Genomic DNA, 13,043 nt, shown 5'->3' on the forward strand with positions numbered 1-13,043 from the left:
CGTGCGTATGGACGCGATAATGAGCGCGCGCGCAAGCACGTCGCCTTGTGCTCATGAAACTCCACCTTTACCTCTTCACCTGTGTGCATATGTTTTACGCCCCTTTATGAAAACAAATGGGCCCCAAACTGGGTTTTGGTAATTTCATTTATTGTAAATATGTTAGAGAATGTGCACCACATAAACTTCAGCAGCAACCAAGACAAGTCCTGCGGTAAAACACGAGAATGTGTAAAAATGTATGATTAATTATTTCAGTTTATATCGTGCTCCCATGGAGCAGATTCTTAAATGAGTAAATAGTTGTTTCAAATGTTCTTGTATTTACCAGTTCGACACCCCTTGAAGGAAGAAGAGAAACAACTTTAACAGCATCTGTACAGTACATATCTGTGCAACATTATTAGAGTGGAACAGTTAGATGTAAGTTCCTTTTGTGACCAATGAATAATTCAGAAATGAATGACCATGCTGTGTTAAACCTCGACATGAACAAATCCTTGCCATTCAATCTTCATCACTGGCTTCAGGACATCTTTACCTCGCAGTAAAACAAATCTATACATAGAGCTTTTAAAGCTTAACTCAAGTTTTGAACAAAAAAACTGACTGACACAAAGAAAACCATGGCCTTATGTAAGACAAAGTGAAAAGCAGCATCTCAGCTGTATCACACATTTTTTATTGAGTAGCACAGTTGAAACCAAAGTTTCTTTAAAGGTGCCGTTCACTGTTAGTGTCCAGCTCCATATGCCGCCCATCTGTACACTTCTGGAGCAGCTCCTTTTGTCTGAATACTTCTCTAATTGTAGTCAGAATATGCTCACATTGCAAATAGACCACACATTTTACATGTTCAAATTTAAGAACTGTAACGGCATGTGTCATGGTCCACTTACAGGTTGTAAGTGTGCACTCCTTCTGGTCCTCTCTGGGAGAGCTGGAGCAGGCAGAGGAGGTGGAGGAGGAGGAATCTGAGGAGGACTCTGACTCTGGAGTTGTGAGTCTGTGTACTGTGGTTCCTGCTGGGTGGTGGTGCTATCTTTGATGGAGGGAACCTGTGGTTGAGGTCCTTTCTTCAAAGCAAAAGAGATGGATGAGATACTGGGCCGGTCAAAAATGCAAAAGTACTGCCTTAAAAGATCCAGTATTACTTCTACTTAACAGCAAAAAAAAGAAAAGAAAAAAAGAGGATACACTGCACATCGTCTTTCAAGATAAAGTAACTCTCTATGCACAGCCTTAATGCTATAGAAAACAAAGTAAACCATTACTTTAAACCTTGGCTCTCTTCTATTATTTATGTCTATGGAGTCGTAACATTGTTGTCACCCTGAATCAGGTGGATCACTTGTCGACTTGTTTTTGTTCTCAGAATTTGTTATTCCCCTCATCATGACCATAATTTATGTGAAACAGAAAAAGCTGAATTAGAGGAAACAAGAGCCATTAAAAGAAAAGTCCAAACACACCTGTGTTGATACATGTCATAGATTACTTGTTATTCTAACCTTGGTTTCTTTGGACATCCTCCACCGCGATGTTTTGCAAAGTTAAAACGTATACTCTGTGGCTCTGTGCAAACACAGTAAATCTACCTTAAACCCATTCATGCTAATTCTCTGATGTTGCATACACTGATACTTTTAAACAGGATTGCTTACATCCACAGGGAACGTATGGAAGAATGTGCGAGTTGCAGTGTACTTGAATGGGATGTACAGCTCCTGCTCACACATTAACTTGGAATGCTGTGTTCAAGGAAAGATAAAACAGCTATTATAGTAATTACATAAGGAAGAGTACAGGCACCAAGTAAGACCATTGTTACTAAAGGAAACTGCAAATCAAAGGAAGCTATAGCTGTCCCATACATGCAATTACTATCACAGACAAAAGGAAGCTAACACATTGAGGAACATAGATGTTAGTAGAGTCAATGAAGTATCTCTAATGTGTGTGAATGGAACTATCCTCAATGAGACCCACAACCCAAACAACTCCAGCCTGGACCCTCTGCTACCAAATACTTTCAAGTCCCAAAACACTTTCTTGATGAGGTATATGGTTCAGTCAGTGTTTGTTCCCTATCTTCCTCTTAGCCTCAACCCTTCTTTTAGAAGGTTTGCCACCAAACTGCTTTCTTGGAGTTCCATCCATCCATCCATCCATCCATTATCACCCGCTTATCCGGGGTCGGGTCGCGGTGGCAGCAGGTTCAGCAGGCCGACCCAGGCTTCCCTCTCACCCGCAGCACTTTCCAGCTCATTCTGGGGGATCTCGAGGCGTTCCAAGGCCAGCCGGGAGATATAATCCCTCCAGCGTGTCCTCGGTCTTCCCCGGGGCCTCCTACCAGTTGGACGTGCCCGGAAAACCTCTAATGGGAGGCGTCCAGGAGGGCATCCTGACTAGATGCCCGAACCACCTCAGCTGACTCCTTTCGACACGAAGGAGCAGCTACTCGACTCCAAGCTCCCCCCTGATGTCCGAGCTCCTTACCCTATCTCTAAGGCTGAGCCCGGCCACCCTACGGAGAAAGCTCATTTCGGCCGCTTGTATCCGAGATCTCGTTCTTTCGGTCACGACCCAGAGTTTGTGACCATAGGTGAGGGTTGGAACGTAGACCGACCAGTAAATGGAGAGCTTTGCCTTCTGGCTCAGCTCCCTCTTCACCAAGACGGACCGGTACAGCGCCTGTTTTACTGCTGCAGCCGCACCGATCCGCCTATCGATCTCCCGCTCCACCTTACCCTCACATCGTGAACAAGACCCCGAGATACTTGAACTCCTTCGCTTGGGGTAGGCAGTTTGCCCCCACCTGGAGGGAGCAATCCGCCGGTTTTCCGGCAGAGCACCATGGCCTCAGATTTGGAGGTGCTAACTCTCATCCCTGCCGCTTCGCACTCGGCTGCAAAACGCCCCAGTGAATGCTGGAGGTCACGGTCCGAGGAGGCAAACAGGACCACATCATCCGCAAACAGCAGAGAGGTGATCCCGAGACTCGCGAACCGGATCCTCTCCGCCCCTGGCTGCGCCTAGATATCCTGTCCATGAAGGTCACGAACAGGACCGGTGATAAAGGGCAGCCCTGGCGGAGGCCAACACCCACCGTGTCTGACTTACTACCGAGGAGACGAACACAGCTCCTACTGCAGGAGTACAGAGACCGGATGGCCCGTGCCAACGGGTCCGGGCACCCCATACTCCCGCAGCACCCACAAAAAACCCTGAGGGACCCGGTCGAAAGCCTTCTCCAGGTCTACAAAGCACATGTAAACTGGTTGGGCAAACTCCCAGGACCCCTCAGTAATCTTGCGAGGGTAAAGAGCTGGTCCACTGTTCACACGACCGGGACGGAATCCGCACTGTTCGTCTTGAATCTGAGGTTCGACAAGCGGTCGGAGCCTCCTCTCCAGCACCCTGGCATAAGCTTTTCCCGGGAGGCTGAGCAGTGTGATACCACGATAGTTCGAGCACATTCTCCGGTCCCCCTTCTTGAAGATGGGAACCACCACCCCGGTCTGCCAGTCCATGGGCACTGTTCCCGACCCCCATGCGACACTGAAAAAGGCGTGTCAACCAAGACAGCCCAACAATGTCCAGCGCTTTCAGCATCTCAGGGCGGATCTCATCCACCCCTGGCGCCTTGCCACCAAGGAGCTTTTTAACTACCTTAGCGACCATCTGCTAGGGATATGGGTGAATCCACCCCAAAGTCTTCGAGCGCTGCCCCCTCTCCGGGGGACATGTTGGCCGGGTTTAGGAGTTCCTCAAAGTGCTTTTTCCACCGCCCGACGATGTCCCCAGTCCGGGGCAAGCAGTTCCCCCCCCCTGCTGAGAACAGCCTGGGGTAGACCCTGCTTTCCCTTCCTGAGCCGTCGGATGGTTTGCCAGAACTTCATTGAGGCCAACCGAAAGTCCTTCTCCATGGCCTCCCCCGAACTCCTCCCCATGCCCGAGTTTTAGCCTCCGCGACCATCGCCGCTGCAGCCCTTCTGGCCCGCCGGTACCCGTCAGCTGCTTCAGGAGACCCCTGGGCCAGCCAGGCCCGAAAGGCCTCCTTCTTCAGTTTGACGGCTTCCCTCACCCCCGGTGTCCACCACCGGGTTCTCGGGTTGCCGCCACGACAGGCACCGATTGACCTTCCGGCCACAGCCCCGAGCAGCCGCGTCCACAATAGAGGCTTTGAACAAGGTCCACTCGGATTCCATGTCCCCAGCCTCCCTCGGGATTTGTGAGAAGTTCTTTTGGAGGTGGGAGTTGAAGACCTCCCGGACAGGATCCTCTGCCAGACGTTCCCAGTTCACCCTCACTACACGTTTGGGCTTGCCAGGTCTCTCTAGCCGAGTCCCCCGCCATCTGATCCAACTCACCACCAGGTGGTGATCAGTTGACAGCTCTGCTCCTCTCTTCACCCGGAGTGTCCAAGACATACGGCCGCAGATCAGATGATACGATTACAAAGTCGATCATTGATCTCCGGCCTAAGGTGTTCTGGTACCAGGTACACTTATGAGCCACCTTATGTTCGAACATGGTGTTCGTTATGGACAAACTGTGGCTAGCACAGAAGTCCAACAACAAAACACCATTCGGGTTCAGATCGGCAAGCCGTTCCTCCCAATCACGCCTCGCCAGGTTTCTCTGTCATTGCCCACGTGAGCGTTGAAGTCTCCCAGGAGAACTATGGAGTCGGCAGGCGGCGCCCTTTCCAGGACCCCTCCCACCGACTCCAAGAAGGCCGGATACTCCGAAATGCTGTTCGGTGCATAAGCACAAACAACAGTCAGAGCCTTACTCTCCGCAACCCGTAGGCGCAGGGAGGCGACCCTCTCGTTCCCCGGGGGAAAACTCCAACACAGCGGCGCTCAGCCGGGGGCTCGTGAGTATCCCCACTCCCGCCCGGCGCCTCTCACCCTGGGCAACTCCAGAAAAGGGACAAAGTCCAACCCTTCTCCAGGAGCTTGGTTCCAGAGCCCATGCTGTGCGTGGAGGTGAGCCCAACTATATCTAGCTGGTACCGCTCCACCTCCTGCACCAGCTCCGGCTCTTTCCCCGCTAGTGAGGTGACGTTCCACGTCCCTAGAGCTAGTCTATGCCGCCAGCGATCGGCCCGCCCAGGTCTCCCGCCTGGCCCGCCGCCCGGATCTACATAGCACCCGACCCCGATAATTCTCCCTGCGGGTGGTGGGTCCACAGGGTGACTGCTGCTCCATGATGTTTTTTTCGGGCCCCATGGGCGAAAGCCGGCCACCAGACGCTCGCCGACGAGCTCCCCTCCTGGGTCTGGCTCCGGGAGGGTGCCCCGGTTTCCCTTGTCCGGGCAAGGTAGCTTCAAGTCCGTGGGCTACTTATCATCAGGGTTTATTGAACCGCTCTTAGTCTGGGCTCTCCCCCGAGACCTGTTTGCCTTGGGAGACCCTACCAGGGGCTGATGCCCCGGACAACATAGCTCCCAGGATCACTGAGCCACTCAAACTCCTCCACCTTTCTTGGAGTTGTTCTTTTTTAAACCAACTTCATATTATTTCTGACTCATGAGTAACCTTTGAGACATTCTGGTTTAGTTTCAGAGTCTTACATAGCAGAGGGGAAGCTCCTCAGAGAGATTGTGACCTCCTTTTAGAGGCTGATGATGCTCGGAAATGATCCATTTAACTTCCCATTATATTTCAGGCCTGACATTACCTAAGTTCACTCATCCAGGTCCTAACCATCCCTACGGATGCAATTGCAAATCATCATCATAGTACACAAAACTGATGGTCACCGGATTACATTCTCTTCTTTTCTTTATTAATGATACATTTTAATATTAATGTTAACCTTTTATTCTGCCTATAAAGCACCCACAATTACTTCTTTCATTAGGACACTTTTTTATAAGCAGTTATATTTTTCAGTGATAATGTTTTTATCTCGCATGTTCTCCTTGTGTCAGCGTGGGTTCTCTCCAGGTTCTCCAGCTACCCCCCACAGTCCAAAGACAATTTAGTTCAATTGATGACTCACGTAGGTAAATGCAAGCTAGAGCTTTAATGAACAGCATAAGTGGTTAAAATTAGTGCAAATTAGTCCATGAGAGTCAAGCTTTATTTAAGATGGTAGCTTTACGTTTCTTGATCGATTAGAAAATTAATAACAGAAGCTAAATCCTATGAAATCAAGTCATATGCATAAACTGTCAGTGAATATGGTTGACCAAATTGACATTGCTTTTTACTTCCAAAATGAACATCTTATTGTAGTAGTACTGTTACCCCCCCCCCCGCCTCACACACACACACACACACACACACACACACACACACACACACACACACACACACTCACACACACACAACAAAATATTCTTTATTTGTTTTCATTATTTACTTATTTGCTCTATTCAAGTGGTTAAGTGTTAAGTGTTTTTTGACATCTTGCAGCATCTGCTCTTGTAACCCAACGTGGTCGTGCAGGCAATACCGATACTAAACAAATCATCTCTCATAGGAAGCCCATTCATCCACCAAGCTTCCTCTGATTAATGATACTGATAACACATAGGTAATACAATACCAGCCACATACAGTATATTCAGCAGATGAAATATTACTTTTCAAATATGTTACACTTACAACACAATTAGTTTTTGTTAGCAAATTTATTATTAGGTTTCATTAATGGCAATGGCAGGTATGTAACAGTCTCAGACAGACTTCATTTGGCTGATCACTGATTCAAATTTTTATAAATACAGAAAAAGTAAAACTAAGTTACATAATTTGTACATTGTATTTCAAGGATAATAATTTAAAGTGACAGTAATGAACTGACCTTACACTGACGCTCGAGCAGAGTGAAGAGGACACTTTTCTCATAGATAGTCTGGAGATCACTCATCACATTACATCCAGGAAGCATCACACAACCTTTTACTCACCACCACTCTCACCACCTCGTCCTTTCATTTTGTTCTGAACCCAGTACATTCATTCCTGACTAACTGGTTTGAATGGAAATATTTCAATTCCAGCTGATTATCATGCAAATCTTTTTGACTTGTTGTACGCTGTGTATGCACTGTGGCTTTCCTTCCCTAACTGAACAACTCTATGTACAGTCAATGGCAAGACAGTATTTGCATTTAATGCTACTTTATACTTCTACGTTGCTACATTTCAGTAGGAAATATTGAGTTTATAAAATATAATACAGTGAAACTTCCCAACAAAGTAGTTAGAATTAACTCCATCCAATATTAAAATGATGATATGTATAATATATTGCGAATTATATACAATAATACAACACAGACAGGAGGGAGTATGCAGTATTCAGTGAGGGAGTATTAATGGTTTAGCAGAGGCTCTTCAAGTGTGAAATGTCTGGTGAGGTTGATACCTTGACCTTGACCTCTCAAAGTTATAATGTTCCTTGAATGCACATGTTACGTTACTCACAAAACTATTCCCAGAGAAGACTATTTATAGTTGGATGGAATCTTGCCTTCTAAATATATTTTTAGACTTCCAGTCCTTCTTTGTTTACAGCAATAATAATAATTTCTCACTCTGATTCATAAATCTCTACACTCAACTTATTTTCACCAAACAGCAATAAGAACAACGAGGTTTTTATCATTATTTGTGTCAAATACATTTTCCTATACACAAGTGACACAATACCATGTTGAAACATACAAAAACAATGTATTTTTAATGTAAAGAGTGGTGACATTGATTAGACTATTGAGTGAAGTGATACAAAGAAGGTAAGCAAAATACAATCAGTGATATGTTGGTGGGAAAACTGCTAACTATGGCTTTCATGGTTTTGTACTACTTTTGTCCAATAATCATTTCCCCATGCTCTTCAGAAAATGTAACTTCTTTGTGGCTATTATACACCTCGTCTCCTCCACTGTCAGCTCCTCCAGGCACGGGCCTCTTCCGTCTCTTATTGAGCAGAGGGTTGTTGGACGTGTCCAGGTCCTTGATCTTAACCTGGTCGTAGTCGACACGCATCGTCGCCAGGGCGCTGGTCATTTCCTCCTGTTGGAAGACGAGAGGTTTTGTGCTGTAAATCTGGTGCTTTACTGCCGCCTATTGGTAATATTCGGCAAACAAACGGATCCAAACACAGCATGTCCCACCTTCACATCGTCCCACAGTTCCTTGTCCTCTGTCAAAACACGTGAGGTGTGGAGGGGGGTCGGAGGGACCACCATTGATTGCTGCAGTATAGAAATAACACACACATCTTTTGACTAAAAGGGGATAAAACATACAGTTCTATAGGCAAGGTGACAAAGGGATAATTTACACTAATCCAGGGATGGTTCACAAACTGGCCGATGGTCATCCTCTCATTGGGGTCCGTCTTCAGTAACTGAATGATGAGCTGTTTTGCTACAAAACACAGTTAAACAACATCAAGCATTTTATCCAATAAGTCTTTAGTGCAATATGGAGCTATAATGATGCTGTCTCTTTTGTGTTGACTGGAGATGTTATGCAGGTTGTTCAGGTATTTTCGAACATGTGATTGGGTCAGTGCATCCTGCAACATTTAAACTGCATACATTGAATTTTGTGCCACTTAAGGGCTGTGAAAACCAGCTGTAAACACAACACTAACATCTTTCTTTTAAGATTTCATGGATTACTTTTTGCCTATTTAAACATCTAGCTGTTACAGAGCAGCATTATCAATAATTTCTAGTGGTGTTACTGGCCTCCGGATGAATGTACGTCTATCATTCACTCTCTTTTAGCTGTATTTTGGGTCTCTACCAACTCCTGAGAGAAATATGTGCCTCTTCAGCTGTTAAATACACCACCGTGTTCAGTCTGTGGTTTGGTGCTGGGCAAGTCGTGTGCAGTGATCAGACTGAACCAAAATAGTAAAGTTGCAGGTCATAAAACCAAAATAACAGTTGAAGTAAGGGATAATGAACAGCATGCCAATATTTTTTGCAATATTTATGAATTTATGCCCAAAGTCTGACCTTCCTCCGAAACGTCAGCCCACTCAGGGTTGGGGAACTCATATTGGCCCAACCTGATCCTCTGCTTCATGCCTGGAGAGATGGCCTGACCTGTGTTTGAGTAGAACGGAGGAAACCCACACAGACTAGAACAGAAAAAGAGGCTCTTTTACTTTGATGTTATCTTTAACCAACATATATATGTACAGTATATGTTTAATTAAGTCGAATCAGTTGCAGACGCACATGATACTCACAGAATGTACATGATTACGCCCAGAGACCACATGTCACATGATTTGTCATATTTCTCTGGCCCTAGCACTTCTGGGGCTGAATGGACAAATAGATACAAAAAAAAACAACGCAATGATGGTAGGCATGAAAGGCACATTCACACAAAATCAGATAAATATGCAGACACACATGGACAACATGTGCGTGAATGACATACCAAAAATATATCTCTATTAAAGCACATTTATAATACTGGCACGAATGCAGTGTACCGCAGATTTCACTCAAACTCATACAGCTTCACAGTAAACACTCACCAACATAATATGGAGTGTAACAAGGAGTTTGGAGGGAGTTGAGTAGTGTTGTCTCCTTAGCAAAGCCAAAGTCAGTCAGCGTGAGTGTGGCATTACTCTCCTTCGTGGTATAGAGCAGGTTTTCAGGCTGTATTGTGCATGGGAATAAGAAAATAAAAATAAATTCAAAACAATGTATTTAGGATAGAATTCTTTCTGACTATAGCAGTAACATCACCTTCACATCCCTATGAGCGAAGTCCATGTGGTGGAGGTACTCTATGGCTGTGCCGATGTCATGCATGATCTCTGACGCCTCTGATGGACAGACATGACATTGATGTAACACATACAGGACAAAGTGTAGAGACCCATACATTAAAACTGCTTCACGTGAACTCTAACCCACCTCTCTCTGTAAAAGCCTGGTCCCCTCTGGCCTGAATGCGACTGAACAGCTCCCCTCCCTCCATACTGTGACAAGATTAACAAAGACATCAGAATTGGGGCAGCGAGGGGACTCTTGGCAACCAACCACAGTTCTCCACTGCGATTGTGGTTTGACAACAAAGCAAGTCATTGTGATTCACTGTTGAGATGAGTCCAGTCTTCTTTTTCCATATGCTTCGGTCAAGTCGTGTAAACTCTGAGCATGTTCTATGTGCTTGAATCACAGGAGGACGGTGCTATATATACAGTATATATTTATATATATATATACTATATATATATGTATATATATGAACCCAGCCCTTCACACAATTGGGTTACAGTGGCCTTCAGTCCTGAAGCCACTTTTACCTTTTAATTTAGTCTCAGTTTAATTATTTTATAGTTATTTAAAAGCAGGACAACATAACAATAGAAAGTCATGTATATAGACAGGAAAAAATACTTTAAAAAGCATATTTGTTATTGCCACACAGAGAATATAGCAAATATATATGCAGGTCATGTAAGAAAAAAAAATATATATTTTTAAAAAAAAGGTAAAGTTAAGGAGGATTACATTAATTTATGACCTTAATATGTTATCAAAAAGTATAAGCTGCGATGTGGTCAGAGAGCAAAGAACTATCAGAATTTCTAAGTTGTTTTATCAATGAAGCAAACAGAAACAATAAAAGTATGGGAGAGTTTAGTTTTCACCAAAATCAACTACACGTGCAAAACTATATTCCAATCCCAAGTGGTCACAGATGTATTTGATTTGCATTCTTATGCCATGTGTGTGCTGAAATTAAGCTCATCTGGATCTAGATGCCATACAAACATTTCTAGATACAAGATAGTCTGAACAGGGCATCATAGTGGTTGTTCCAATATTCACAAATAAGGCAACTTTAGGTCGGATGACTTCACACAATCTGTTTCCCTTCCTAAATGAATGCCTCTACCAATTAGAGAAAAAACATGTAAAATCTATTTGAGCTTTCCTGTAAAGGCCTAAATCAAGGAGACCATAGATAACGTAGTGCTGGTAATGCTCACCACTCCATTATGATGAGGAGACATTTCTTGCCCTGGTGCATGTTCTCATACAGGCTAAGTATTCGGACGATGTGGGGACCTCCGGAAACTCGCCAATGCAGCTCAACCTCCCGTCTGGCTTTAGGAGTATCATACAGGATCTGCTCCACATAACAAAAACATGAATAAATGAAATGCCACTATTTCACATTTGTCTAAAGGTATCTGCATGTTTATAGATCACAGTCTATAAGGTAGAACAGCCTAATATATTTTTTAAAGAATTAGTTTGACATCTTTGTCAAGAAATCAATAAACCCACACAGAGGCATCTGTTGTGAAGACACTCATGGTTTACGGCACTGTTAGTGGTCGCTATTAAAACCATTAATCTACATTTTCTGGAAAGGACATTAAGAGTGAATACTGTAAGAATGCATTTGGCAATGTGCTTTATCTTTAAAGAAACAGTGCTGCTGTTCTTGTATCACAGCCAGGGGAGGAGGATATCCTATTTTCCGAGACATGCAGACCCAGCCTAAGTCCTTGTGGACATTACAATGAATTTTCAGCACTGTGGGAGGAAACAGGCTCAGATATGAGTGTTTGACTTTCCACCAAAGCCCCTAAGCACAAATCACAATTTTAACTCTCACAGAACATAAGATTATTTCCACAAATTTCCCATTTCCTTGTAGCTTTTCGCTTGTGGTTTACCACAAACAATATTCCAAATAAAACATGCAGAGCCACTCATGGGGCTGCACTTCCTGTTTGTGTTTTCTTAAAGCTTTGCTGCAACCCTACGGCCAGCTGTTTGTTGACTTACGAGCACTGCATTTCTCACAACTCATATTTCTCAAGTTAGCTTTTAAAAATAACGGCAAACATTTAATAAGCTGGATACTAAATGTTAGAGGAGTAAAAAAATGTGTTAAATGTCATATGATTATGTAAAGTATTAACAGGGAAGATCATTGTCCACACAACCATCGTAGAACAGTGGGACCTGTGTCAGAGCCTCCCAGACGGCACATCACTGTCTGGGTAGCTCAGTAAGTGGATTTGCAGATACTCGCTTCATCCATCCATGGTTGAATTCATATTTCATCTGCGTCACATCAGATTACTAATCATACAAATTAAAAATCATTACTAGACAACAAACTTTACATTAAGTAGAAATGCTGGACACATTTCCAGCACAAGACACTGTAACATGAATCATGGATGGCTGCTGTCTTTCTTTCTAGTGACAGCAGCCTCCAGAGGACGACTCAGATCACACAGGGTTTTAAGAAGCAGAGACACACACACCTTCAGAGCACATTTCTCTCCCGTTTTCTTGCAATAACATTCCAGCACTTTGCCATTGATGCCCAGGCCAAGAACCTGAGATGTGATTTTATAGTCATCTATCACTGCATGCCTCCTGAACTCCAGTTTGGAGTAAGCAGCCGGCTGGAGGTCAGTGGGGCTGCTGCCCAGGCTGTTGGTGTCACTGTGGTGCCCTGTCCCGTGCTGCGCAGTGATTGAATTTACCGACTGCTCCTCCTGGTTATGATGCATTTTTTGGGGGGTTAAAGCCAACAGTGATGCAGAGAAAATGTAATCAGTGTCTGCAACAAAAAGTATCCGGTGTCATCCTAGTTCATCCGCGTACGTCCAGAGGACTTTCGTGCTGCCCGACTGAACATCTCGACCCACTTTGACCACTGCACGAACACACTGAGGTAATCTCGAAAACCTCTTGTCACAAAAAAGGGCGGAGGTCTGAAGCCACGCCGTTATACTGGCATAGAGAAGTTCAAAATAGTATAACTTATATCTGGATGTAATTTGATACAATATAGTACACACTAAATGACAGAAAAAGAAAATTGCCTGGTCCTCATCGCGGTTATCCGCGTCTTCTTCCTGCAGGGTTCTCTAAAGCTCTCCAATTCCCTTACGTCAGCGCGCAGCGCCTCAAATGCCTTTTCTTAAAGGAACAACCAGCGTAAAGACGCACGGCGGGGAACCAGTGAGACGGAAAGGACTCGAAGCTATATGACCAACAAAAAAAATAT

The 13,043-nt window shown here is 44.5% G+C and overlaps 1 protein-coding gene across 1 annotated transcript; it reads right to left on the minus strand.

Moving 5' to 3' along the window:
• Positions 1–6,639: 6,639 nt before the first annotated feature.
• LOC117731025 (MAP kinase-activated protein kinase 2-like) lies at positions 6,640–12,915 on the minus strand. The gene is made up of 10 exons (XM_034533141.1): positions 12,292–12,915; positions 10,996–11,135; positions 9,914–9,978; positions 9,743–9,822; positions 9,526–9,652; positions 9,229–9,304; positions 8,993–9,117; positions 8,308–8,393; positions 8,138–8,218; positions 6,640–8,036 (listed from the first exon to the last, which is right to left on the minus strand). Exons 1-10 carry the CDS (start codon positions 12,541–12,543, stop codon positions 7,824–7,826), a joined length of 1,245 nt encoding a protein of 414 aa, XP_034389032.1. The 5' UTR covers positions 12,544–12,915; the 3' UTR covers positions 6,640–7,823.
• Between the last annotated feature and the right edge of the window lie 128 nt (positions 12,916–13,043).

The sequence above is a fragment of the Cyclopterus lumpus genome, chromosome 5, assembly GCF_009769545.1.
Source record: "Cyclopterus lumpus isolate fCycLum1 chromosome 5, fCycLum1.pri, whole genome shotgun sequence".
Lineage (NCBI taxonomy): Eukaryota > Metazoa > Chordata > Actinopteri > Perciformes > Cyclopteridae > Cyclopterus > Cyclopterus lumpus.